Source organism: Panthera pardus, unplaced genomic scaffold, assembly GCF_024362965.1.
Source record: "Panthera pardus isolate Hobbes unplaced genomic scaffold, ASM2436296v1 HiC_scaffold_2, whole genome shotgun sequence".
Lineage (NCBI taxonomy): Eukaryota > Metazoa > Chordata > Mammalia > Carnivora > Felidae > Panthera > Panthera pardus.
The window spans coordinates 140,900,487-140,913,431 of record NW_026526765.1 but is presented as its reverse complement, the minus strand read 5'-3'; the positions used below and the strand labels follow the sequence as shown (position 1 = coordinate 140,913,431).

General features: G+C 39.4%; 1 protein-coding gene across 2 annotated transcripts in view; it reads left to right on the top strand.

Moving 5' to 3' along the window:
* HSD17B4 (hydroxysteroid 17-beta dehydrogenase 4) overlaps positions 1 to 12,945 on the top strand; it is an 88,544-nt gene that overhangs the window by 11,202 nt on the left and 64,397 nt on the right. For both annotated transcript variants that reach the window (XM_019469575.2, XM_019469576.2), the window contains exons 3-7: positions 4,771 to 4,878; positions 7,017 to 7,076; positions 8,631 to 8,652; positions 8,760 to 8,806; positions 11,632 to 11,716. In XM_019469575.2, the coding sequence (XP_019325120.2) occupies positions 11,694 to 11,716 (23 nt within the window). In that variant the 5' untranslated portion in view covers positions 4,771 to 4,878; positions 7,017 to 7,076; positions 8,631 to 8,652; positions 8,760 to 8,806; positions 11,632 to 11,693. The remainder of the gene's footprint in view (positions 1 to 4,770; positions 4,879 to 7,016; positions 7,077 to 8,630; positions 8,653 to 8,759; positions 8,807 to 11,631; positions 11,717 to 12,945) is intronic.

The window sequence follows — 12,945 nt, the reverse complement described above, 5'->3', positions numbered from 1 at the left end:
CTTATCTAACACGTGTTCCTTTTCTAGATTCTTAGAGAAAAGGGCCTGCCTTACGTACTAAGGTATTCTCTTCACGTGTGAGCATAGTGCTTCGCTTAGTAATCGGTCAAGACCTACGTGCTGATGAAGGGAATGGGTTACATGACACACGGAGATCACGAGAAAGCACATGTGGATTCCGGCTTATAATAAATGAGCTATACATGCAACGCTCACGTCTTCCCCAGATGCTTCCTATGACTGTCACTAACCCAGGTTATGGGTGACAGCCTGTAAAGATAGCTTTAGAATAGCTCTTAGCCATTTATTGCTTAAAAACCCTGGTTTTGAGAAACTAAAAGTAATCCATACATTTTGTAGCATCATCTGGGCTCATTTATTCATCCAGCACTTAATTTATTGGGTGCTTGTTAGGTAGCAAGCATTGCTCTAGGAGTCGAGGAGATGGAGTGGGGAATAAAACTGACAGGGGCCCTGCTTTCACAGAGCTGACGTTCTAGGGGTGGGTGATGGGGAGACAGACAGTGAATACCTGTGTATATATATCAGATAACGATATGGAGAGAAAACCAGAGTGAATGAGCTGGAAGAGAGCTCTTAGGAGAGACCTACAGGCAGGGGACAAGATGGGGGGCCCAGGAGCCTATGGCAGGGGCACACCCAGTGCCTCTGTGTTGAGGCAGGGGCAGGCTCAGCATGTTTAGGGTCAATGATTGGGCCGGTGCAGCGGCCGCAAAATCATCACAGGGAACAAAACCAAGAGATGAGGGCAGAGAGTTCACAGGAGGCCAGGGCGCATAAGACCATTTAGTTCTGAGTCAGGACCGGCTTTTACCCTGATGGAGATGGGAAGCCTTTGGTGAGTGTGAATGGCAGAGCAGCATGCCCTAATTTAAATTTTATTTATTTTATTTTTTTTAAGTTTATGTGAGAGAGAGAGAGAGAGAGAGAGAGAGAGAGAGAGAGAGAGAAAGCTCGAGTCAGGGAGGGGCAGAGAGAGAAGGAGAGGGAGAATCCAAGCCGGCTCTGCACTGTCAGCACGGAGCCTGACATGGGGCTTGAACTCATAAACCGCGAGATCATGACCTGAGCTGAAGTTGGACGCTTAACCGACTGAGCCACCCAGGCGCCCTGAAGTTTTAAATGGATCACTCTGCTTGCCATGTGGAGAATGATTGCAGAGGAGCAAGGGTCTTAGAAGTGGAGGAGGATGATGGGCTCGTTGGGGCTTTTATACTGTTAACTCCTCTTGTACACTCTTGTGATTTTCCACGAAAAAAGAGAGGGGGTGGGTAAGAAGTGGAAACAGAGTCCTGTCAAGATATTGCAGTAATGCATGTAAGAGCTGGTGGTGATTTAAACAGGTCATAGGAGTGTAGGTGGTACAAAGGGGTTAAATTCTGGGTATATCGTGAAGGTAGATATGGCAGGATTTGCTGATTTGCTAATGTGGGTTGCAAGGGAAGGCAGAGGATAGAATGGCCATTTACTGAGACAAGAAGCCCTGAAGGAGGGCCAGATGGGCAGAGAGGAGGCGCTCCTGGTAGACTTTCAGACAGTTACTAAGTAGGCAGTGGGATGCGCGACCAGTGGGGGACACAGGCAAACTCTATAAATCTGGAGATTCTCGGTTTATAGGTGGTATTTGAAGCCAGGGGACTGGATCAGGTTACCCAGGTAGTAAGTATGAATGAGAAAGAGAAGAGGTCCAAGGACTGAACTCTGGATGATCAGTTTCCCACTTTCTGTTTTTTCTCCCAGTAAAGATACCTTTGATGCCATCTTGTTGTTGAGACAGGAGAATTGGTTACTGGGACCTAATTTAAGATGCCCCTACCTCGACACTACCTCTACCCCTACATCTGCACTGCGTCCACATTTTGTGGTCCTTCAAATATTTAGATACATTTATGGCTCTCTGGAGAAGATTCCTGATGAACTAGGCTGATGAACAGTGAAAATAGTATGATGACTCCGTGTTGTTCTCTTTTCATTTAGTGGAAAAAATTACACCCTTTTTAGGATAAAAGAGACTTGTTTACAGCATTAGAGGCACTGTTAGTTCGTCCGCGCTCTAGTCTGGGTTTGCCATTTCATACTGCGTTCGAGTTGGGGGCAGGTTTCCTAACTTGTCCAAATTTTCCTTATCCATGAAAGTTGAAACAGCTGTTCCCACCAGCTTCCTAATAAGGTCTATGGACATCAGAGGCAGCAGTGTACGTCATGGCTCTTTACAAATGTACAGTTTACGTATCCCAGTGTAAGGTAGCATTGGTATTTTAAAAATATACTTACTTACTATTATTCCTTCGCCACACGTTTGAGTGGTAACAGTGTCACACAGTATGGATACATGTCTCTTTGCATAATACAGTGGCTAAAAAAGGTTTTCACAAAAGCAGAGTGCTTTTGTAGTTCAGGTTGTAACCCTGTGATTTAGGTCTGGTGATGATGGCATGACTGATGGGGGTCAGGGTTAACTTAGTGCACTCTCGTGTAAAGACTTGTCTTAAATAAATCTGTCTCACGTTGTTTCGCTGCAAATCATTGACCTCAGTGAATTATTTACCCAGGTTTCAGTGCTTACGTGTTTGGTTGTACTTTGAACAGTTTCCACTTGAGGGTAGTGTTCTATTGCACAACAGAACAGTTGTTTCTTAAATATCCCGTTTGCCAATTCGCTTTTGAACTTTCCCTTACTTAGTTAAAAAGGCTCTTAAAAGACTGTTAGCTGCATGTCTTAAAATCTTGATTTTTTTTTTACTGGTTGTTTCCTGTCATTGGAATAATTGCACGGAAATGGACATTTCATAGGAATTGAGTCTTGAGAATCTTTTCTTCATCTCTTGAGGGATAATGTAAACCTCTTTTCTTTACTTTGTGCCTCCATACCGGTTTGTATTTGTGGTAAGACAATAAGACTGTATTGTTAGAAAAATGTATCCCAGGCCACATTTTGAGAAGCCCATTTCCTTAAAAACGTTATGTGAAAATACACCTGACTTAGTGGATTTTCAGTATGGCTAGGCCTTGGCTTTTTCTAATGTCTCTCTTTTTTATTTTAATATTTATTTATTTTTGAAAGAGCCCAAGCAGGGGAGGGGGACAGAGGATCCAAAGCAGGCTCTGCACTAACAGCAGTGAGCCTGATGTGGGGCTTGAACTCATGAACTGTGACATCATGACTTGAGCCAAAGTCAGGCACTCAACTGACTGAGCCACCAGGTGCCTTGGTATTGGCTTTTTCTCTGCATCATTCTTTCGTCTCTTTAATCACCCAGTCCCACCAGCCTTGACTCCCATCCAAAGGGGGGGGGGGGGAAGAAAAACTATTCAAAAGAAAAAAAATTTTTTTTCCGTACGTGGCAACCGTCAATTTGGTAATGTTAAAAAAAACTTTAAATTTTAGTATATGCTACCATGCCATTTATTAACTGGTAAATTTTTTACTCCCCAAATGTTCATCTTGCGAAGTAAATTATTTCTTTGTCCCAGGTGTTTTTATTAAATTGTGTTTTTCAAGTTCTTTGGTCTTGCTCTATCTATCGTTTCATTAGGTTTTGCATACTATTATATAAATTTTACCTTAAATTGTCACATAAAACTAACTTTATTATTTGTCCCCATTCTTTAGTTTTGTTACCTTCATACACTTGTTGCTAAAATCTGTGCAGGGGCGCCTGGGTGGCTCAGTTGGTTAAATGTCTGACTTCAGCTCAGGTCACCATCTTATGGTTTGTGAGTTCAAGCCCCGTATCGGTCTCTTGTGCTGACAGCTCAGAGCCTGGAGCCTGCTTTGGATTCTGTGTCTTCCTCTGTCTCTGCCCCAACCCTGTTCTGTCTCTGTTTCTCTCAAAAATACACAAACATTAAAGAAACAAAAAAGATTGGTTAGTCATCATTAAAAAAAATAAAATAAAATGTGTGCATTATTGTAGTCATCCCATACTTAATTTTCAGTAGATGAGAAAGTCTTTGAGGACAGACACCACTTTTACACATCTTTGTGCCTCTCCGTAGATTTCCTTGCTAATAGTAAATGCTCAATTAATGTTTATACCTTTATGGCTGGATATAGGGAGATGCTATGTAGTGAGCGTGGTCACTTGTTTAACATATAATAATGGAGTCATGGTATCAATCAGTGACTGAATGCGTGAGTTTTATATGTGGTTTCTGATCTCTTTTAATAAATAATCTTTCTCTCTTTTATTGTACACCCTGAAACAATATGTTTTATGAATACTTTTCTTCTTTTTGCTGAAATTGGGTTGAATCATGTTCTTTTTCTTTCCAAAAAAGGAAAACCATTGCAAAGTTGAGCACTTCATGACGTGAGCCTGTGTTTAATATCTGCTTCATATCTGTATCTAAAAACGAAGAGGCATGTTTGAAAGTGTGTATCTCATGATGTGTTTGTTTATTAAGGTTTATTTATTTATTTTGAGAGAGCGTTATGCTTGCGAGCAGGGAAGGGGCAGAGAAAGAGTGAGAGAAAATCCCATGCAGGCTCCACTCTGTCAACGCAGAGCCCTACTTGGGGCTCAAACTCGTGAACTGTGAGTGAGATCACAACCTGAGCTGAAATCAGGAGTCGGATGCTTAACTGACTTAGCCACCCAGGCACCTGTCATGGTGTGTTTAATGAGATGGGGTTACCGAAGGAGGGAATTGAAGAGGTGACTGAAGAAATATATTCATTGTAGGATTTTATTTCCAATTCGTATTTGGACTGTCTAGAAATGACTTGTGTATGTTTTTGCATTGCAGTGAATGACCTAGGTGGGGACTTCAGGGGAGTTGGTAAAGGCTCCTCTGCTGCTGATAAGGTTGTTGAAGAAATAAGAAGTAAAGGTGGAAAAGCCGTGGCCAACTATGGTAGGATATTCGAAAGAACTATACTCTTTTATTCTCCTTCAATTAACGCTTTTGCTCCCATTAATGATCATTGAACAAATACCTCAGCATTCCATTGTGATTAGGAGATTAGATTTTTTTCTGAGTCAGCCAAATCTGTTTGGCTATCTATCTTATATAACATATGAGGTTTCCATAAACTTTTGATGTAGATTATTTCATGAGTCTATCTTTTAGCATATTGTTTATGTAATATTTTTATTAATAAGCACATGATAAAATCAGTAAATTATTAATAATGTGGATATGAATATGCTCTTGTTCTTGGGAGACCTATTTTAGCTGAAACATTTTCTGTATTTCTACAGAGTAACATGAGATTCTTCTTTTAAAAATTGTTTTAGAACAGCTCTTGAAGTAATACAGCGTGGGAAGTGAAATGCCCCCTTTCTCTACTCAACCACTGCGTTCCATTTTGCATAAGTAATCATTGCTTATGTAACTTTCTTACCTGTAGAAAAACTTGAGACTCAAAGTTAGGCATTAAAATGAAGCCAGGAGGAAAACAGCATTTGGTACATTGATTATAATAGTATCTGTAAGGAACCTTCTCAAACAGAAATGAATACTTACTGACTTCTTCGCAAATCAGATTGTTTTTATTGGCCAGAGATAAAATTAGATTGCCAGTGACTTCATTTTGAAATTTTTTTTTTTTTTTAACGTTTATTTATTTTTGAGACAGAGAGAGACAGAGCATGAATGGGGGAGGGGCAGAGAGAGAGGGAGACACACAATTGGAAGCAGGCTCCAGGCTCTGAGCCATCAGCCCAGAGCCCGATGCGGGGCTCGAACTCATGGACCGTGAGATCGTGACCTGAGCTGAAGTCGGACGCTTAACCGACTGAGCCACCCAGGCGCCCCTTCATTTTGAAATTTTAAGGGAAGGGAAATAGGAAATGATTTGTTTTGAGTGTTCCAGGGAATAATGAGACAGACATCTTAGCATCTTCTTCACACTGAGGATCTAGAAAAATGTTTTCAACTTTTTTTTTTTTTTTTTTTTTTAAGTTCTGGAGTTTAAAGAATCACTTTTATAAAGATAATAATTCCAGACCCCCTCCTCTTCCCCTCCCCCCCCAACTTTTGACACGCAACCCTTATCACCCAAGATTCAGTGAGGAAAACAGAGACCCCTCTAGGTTTCCAAGTGTGAAGCGTTTTCATGCAAAGAATTAGAGGCTTGCATGACCATTGGAAGGGCATGTCTGGGAAACCGGGTAACCTTGTCAGCCTGCAGCCCGTGGTTCTCACAGCTCACCTAGATGTGGCTGCGAGCCTTCATCGGCACTCTGCTCATAAGATTTGCCCACACCTGCAGGCTTTTCCTACTTTTCTGTCCTTTAGTGGGTATCTCTTTTTGGCAGATCTAACTCCACTGTATGGATCTCAGGGAAGGGAATGTATTTCCTGGCTCCTCCCAAGTGATGGCAGAGAGTACAGAGAAAGGCAGGGGTGATGTTGAGTTGACCCCTGACCATTTGACACACAACTGTGGGCCTGTGAGCTCTTCCCTTGGGCTGATGAACAGAAAATAAGAAAGCTATGCTATTTTGTTGAGCTTTACTTTTTGTATTTAATAATGCAGTGTCTCCATGTGTAGTTATATAGCATTGGACATGCTTTTTCAAATTAAACGTGTACCCCCTTTCCTCCCTCCTCATTTCTAATTTGCATCTTTAAGGGGAAGTGTCCGTGTGACTTTTTCAAATTAAACAAAATGAAATACTCAGTTTGTCTGTCATACTAGTCACACTTCAAGGTTAGTAGTTAGTGGCTACTGTCTTAGTACAGAAATAGGACAGAAAGTTGTACTAGACAGTGCTGTTTCAGATAGCGTTTGCCAAATATTTCTTACTCCCCTTCTCTTTCTCTCTCTCTTTTTTTAGTAGGTTAAATAATTGTTTTAGGGGCTACATTTCTTTTGTAACATTAGGTCATCTATATTTTGATTTGTTATGTGCCTGTAATACACATTTATTTTTGTGGAAATGAATTCTGTCGAGAAGAGTATCTGTCCTGTGCTCTGATCCACAGAATTTAGGAGTCAATCGTGAGGGATATTACTGATGTTTTACACTAATTCTCCCTTCCCCCAGATTCAGTAGAAGCAGGAGAGAAGGTTGTGAAGACAGCACTGGACGCTTTTGGAAGAATAGGTGATGTTTCTTTGTGTTTATGGTCCTGACAGAGCACTTTCTACCTTTCCTAATAAAATGTTCTTGATGTAATTTTGGTTTATAAAAAACTCCTTTTTTTAAACATTTTTTTTTAAGTTTATTCATTTTTGAAAGAGAGACACAGAGCGTGAGCAGGGGGAGCGCAAAGAGAGGGAGACACAGAATATGAAGCAGGCTCCAGGCTTTGAGCTGCCAGCACAGAGCCTGACGTGGGGCTCGAACTCGTGAATCATGAGATGACGACCTGAGCTGAAGTTGGATGCTTAACCAACTGAGCCACCCATGCACCCCAAAACTCCTTCTTTATAACTAAATTTTTAGATTTGTTTTAAAAATTATTTTATATACTCTACCTCATTCACACAAAGGGCTAAGAGGTGGCATTTTTTTTAATGCAAGAATGTGTCGAGTTTGTTTTATATTTTTTCAGATTTTAAGAATGTTTAAAAAATTAGAAGCATTTTCTAAGTTCCTTATGTATCATAATTTGATTATACCTCAAATATATTTATAAAATAAATATTTTGGCAATAGAGGACCCAGTAGAATTTTGGGATAATTATGATTTAGATTAAAATGATTCAATGTTTTGCAAATTAGTTAAGATGAATTATATATAATTAAAATCTTAATTTTTAAGAAGCATTTCATATGTATTGTTTAGTTTATCCCTCTCTAGATAATGTTCTTCGTTTAGTTCCACACATTCTTAGTAAAGGTTATTAGTTACTTCAGGGAAACATTACCTCTGGTAAGCCCAACATGTTTATAGTCTGGAAGACATTAACTTTTATAATGTGAATGTGCTCCCCCTGCTTTTATTTTTGGCTAGGATGTTTGTTTTTCTAGTTATGTTTGGTTAATCTTATGAGGGACTTGTTTACATATAGTTTGACAGAGGGATAGAGGCCACAGAGGTGTGAAGTCACAGGGTGAAAACAGCCACAAGAACCTTAAAAAAATGGTTCCTTTTTTTTTTTTTTTTTTAAATAGTGGGAATACAAGTGTGTGTTGTGATAGGCCGTTAGTTTCTCACTCTGATGGGTTCCTTTCTGGGATTTTGACTTTTGAGTGGCAAAAACAAATCTTTTAAACTTGATTTTCTGAGTGAATTCTGAGATTAATTGAGGGATGGCTTGTGGTTACCACTGAATGCTAAGAACCTTACAGGTTGGACAACAGCTAATCCTACAAACAATCTGATAGAATTTTGGCAGAAGGTGGAGGTGGAAAAACGTACGTATGTAAGTTTGAGAGGAAAGCACTGATAAGGATGTGATACTTGTGAATTGTTTTTGTTTTTGTTTTTTTGTTATTTTACTTTAGGTATAAAATTTTTTTCTGATATCACTCTTTTCCTATTATTTACTTTTCCATGGGGGGACCCCAATTTTGAAAGAAATATGAATTGTAAGCCAATGCAAATTAACATGCTTGCTTTTATATTTGTGACTTGGATATATATATATATATATATATATATATATATATATACATATATATATATATATATTTTCTTTTTTTATGTTGTAGATGTTGTGGTCAACAATGCTGGGTGAGTATTTCTTTTTTCATTTTAAGTAAAATAATGTGTCTGTGAAATTTTTTTTTTTCCAAGTAGGTACTCCTCCCCTCTAACCTGTATAATATCATTGTTTTTAGAATTCTGAGGGATGGTTCTTTTGCTAGAATAAGTGATGAAGACTGGGGTAAGTTGTTTGTAACATATATCTCTGTGGGACATAACCTATCCATTTAACCTTATAATAGTTGAGACATTTGTATATTTAAGGAAAAACCTACTTCTGCCTACTTTTGCTCCTCCAAATGTAGATGATGAATATGATGAATAAACTTTACAACTGAAAATGACAACAACATTTGGAAGTAGCTTATTTTCTTTTAACATTTGATAAACCAGAAAACTTTAAATCAGTTGACAGAAGTTACCTGAAAGGATTTTGTGCCTTTCAAGTCATTTTCCCCTTTTTCTTGAGAAGATGTTAGCATTTCCCAGCTGTACTAACTCTTTTTTTTTTTTTTTTAGTTATTTTTGAGAGAGAGAGAGAGAGAGAGCAGGGGAGGGGCAGAGAGAGAGGGAGAGAGAATGGCAGGCAAGCTTCTCACTGTTAGCACAGAGCCTGACACGGGGCTCGAATCTCCAAACTGTGAGATCATGACCTGAGCTGAAATTAAGAGTTGGACACTTACCTGACTGAGCCATCCAGGTGCCCCTCAGCTGTATTAACTCTTTGTAACGGTCTTCAACATGCTTAGCTGTTTGTGTGATTCCTATTTCAAGAGCCAGAGCAGGATATAGAAGGGGTGTGAGGCACCGAAGATATTGGAGTTCTGAGAACTGGGGAGGGAAAACCATCAATGTAATTTCAAAGTTTCTAATGAGTAGGGGAAAATCCCGTTAGGAATGCCACAGAAAGATTGAGTTTATTTATTTATTTTTAAATGTTTATTTATTTGTTTTTGATTGGGGGTGGGGGTGGTGAGCCAGGGAAGGGTAGAGAGAGAGGGAGACCGAGAATCCGACGTGTGCAGAGCCCGATGTGGAACTTGTGAGATCAAGACCTGAGCTGAAGTCGGACACGTAACTGACTGAGCCACCCAGGAGCCCCAGAAAGATTGAGTTTAGATAACAAACAAGTCACAGTTGTCCCCTGTCCCCCGCCGTTTGGTCTTCATGTGTTTACTTTCATTGGCTGTCAGAACGAAAGTAAACAAAGGTGGTTGAGACCTTGGGAGGCATGGCAACTGAGGTAAATCATATCACCGTCTATAGAATGTGCTTCTGGGGACAATGGCCAGGAGTTCTTTCAGAAGAAGCAAAATATTTTTATGATTGAGAATTAAGCAAAGAAGGGCTTTTAATTTCCTCTTTCTGTTTTAACAACTGGGGCAAAAAAAGAAGCTGAGAAAGTTAGCAAAAGGGGCTTACCTTTTCGATTTCCTTTCCACTCTGGTGGGGCCAGGCCGTTTCCTCCTCTGCTTTTATCCCAGGCTCACTATTCTGAACCCCCTAGTCACCTTCCCTTTCTTCTTTTTCTTTCTTAAGTTTCTCTCTTTTCATTTTTACCTTATTCTTCTAATATACATGTGAAAACATTTGTCGATGTTCCAGATCAGAACAAAAATAAGTAATGGTAAAACCTTGATAATTAAGAGAACAAATGAAATCTGCAGCTGTTTGTCTATCTGAATCATTCCCCAACTTGTGTGTTCATGAGATTGACCTCTCTAAAAGCAGATGGGTCTGTCTTAACCCTGTCTCCTCCCTCTCTCCCTCCATTTTCTTACCCCCTCTGCCCCAACTCATTTATAGTTTACCCTGGTAAAAATAGGGAAATAGTGAGCAACGTTTTCTGGACAGTGAACTGTGTAGTTTATAATCACGCTTTTTCAAAATTTTATTTATTTCATTAAAAATGTTCATTATTGAAGTATAGTTAACATACAATGTTATATTATTTTCAAATGCACAGCATAGTGATTCAACAATTATATACATTACACTTTAATGTTTGTGTTGATTCCCAATGTATGTGTAAAATTCTTGGATATTTATACTAGTGGATTAAAAAAATTTTTTCTTAATCTTTATTTATTTTTGAGAGAGAGAGAGAGAGTGTGAGCAGGGGAGGGGCAGAGAAAGAGAGGGAGACAGAATCTGAAGCAGGCTCCCAGCTCGGAGCTGTCACCCCAGGGCCTGACGTGGGGCTCAAACCCACGGACTGTGAGATCATGACTTGAGCTGAAGTCAGACAATTGAGCCACCCAGGTGCTCCAGTGGATTTTATTTTTTTAAGTTTATTTATTTATTTTGAGAGAGAGAGAAAGTGCAAATGGGGGAGGGGCAAAGGGAGAGAGAAGAGAGTGAGAATCCAAGCAGGCTCTATACCAGCAGCTTGGAGCCTGATGAAGGGCTTGAAGCCATGAGCTGCAAGATCATGACCTGAAGTCTGACACTTAACTGACTGGCCACCCAGGCACCCCTGTAGTAGTGGATTTTTAAATTAAATTATTTTTAAAATAAAGATGGCATTGTATTTAGATGTGCTCAGGGATTATAATAATTTTATCATGAATTATAGGGAAAATGAGTATGAACTATTGATTGTTTACATAATTGGGATAAAAGCAAAAAATAGTTACTCAGGGAGCAGTGTGATAATAGTTGATTTTGAATGCTTGGTATAGGGGTATCTAGGTGATTCTATTGGTTGAGCATCTGACTCTTGATTTCAGCTCAGGTCATGATCCCAGGGTTGTGGGATTGAGCCCTGCATTGGGCTCTTTACTGAGCGTGGAGCCTGCTTAAGATTCTCTCTCTCTTCTGGCCTTCCCCTGCTCATGCTCACTCACTCTCTCTCTCTCAAAATAAGTAAATTAACTAAAAAAGTTAAATGAATGTTTGGTATAAAATGGATGTCTTTGTATAAATAAATCATTGCTTATGTTGATTATGAGACATGCCTGTCTAATTTTTAACAAAATATGTAATAAAAATAATTTGTTGTTTTAGATATAATCCATAGAGTCCATTTACGAGGCTCATTCCAAGTGACCCGGGCAGCTTGGGATCATATGAAGAAACAGAAGTTTGGGAGGTAGAGTTGCATGTGGCTGTTGGGGGACTGGAGACGCTGTGTGTGGGTCCTCATGTCCAGGGAAAGATAAGTGCTTTGACATTGATGAAGATATATTCAGATCTGCACAGGCTTTTTTTTTTTTTTTTTTTTTTTTTTTAATTTATTTATTTTGAGACAGAGATAGCACAAGGGGAGTAGAGACAGAGAGAGAGGGAGAGAGAGAGAATCTCAAGCAGGCTCCGCACTCTAAGTGCAGAGCCCGATGCAGGGCTCAGACTCACAAACTGTGAAATCATGACCTGAGCTGAAACCAAGAGTTGGATGTTTAAACGACTGAGCCACTCAGGTGCCCCTCACAGGCTTTTTAATGCAGTGTTGCCATATACCCTCTCATTAAATTGGGGGTCATTTAGCCACATATTAGCTGAGCCGGCCAACTTTGTATTTCTTTTCACCTCCTGCTTTTCATTATTAATGAATTTCCTGCTGCTCTCTGATATTCTAGCAGTGCAAACATGGAGGATTCAGCCGTACGTTATTTTTTAACCAAAGTATTATTTTGTGTCTACTGATCACTGATCACGTGAGGGGAGATGAGCTGTGTGTCCAGCTGGCTGGTACTGGTCAGACAGGAGCTGGTCTTTATAAATGGTTTGGGACCTGTAGGTCCCATCTGTGGCGGTGTTTGTGCGAGTGCCTTGGAACAAAGCAGAGCTGGGAGGTGGCTTGGTGCCCTCTGACACAGTCCGTCCTGTTAACTTATGGTTCACACGCATTTTCTAGCAGTAAATTGTTTGTGATACCTGTTCTTGGAGCGTTTCTCCTGACCCTCAGTTTCTGAAAATGAATGACGTGAATTGTTTTCTTTGGTCGACTAAATAGAGTGAGTGAGATTGGGTCCAGTTTTGGAGATGGCATAGTTTTAGTATGAGGCATTTAACATTATTCACAAAAAGGGGCAGTGTAATGAGAAGTAAAGAATTAGAACTGGTTTTTCTTATACTTCTTATTGTAGCATTAACTCATATATTGCCACTTTATTTTGTTTATAAATATTTATTGTTGTTCTCAGTAGATAATAAATATACGTTCTTCCACTTGAATTTATTTGGTCCTGATTGGGGATTCTTTTTAAAAGTTAAATCTTGTAGTTAAATTTTGAGAGTTACTTTTATTATTAATATTATTTTATGAATAATATTTTATTATTTTATGAATCATGACTGTAGGAACCTAATGACAGTATA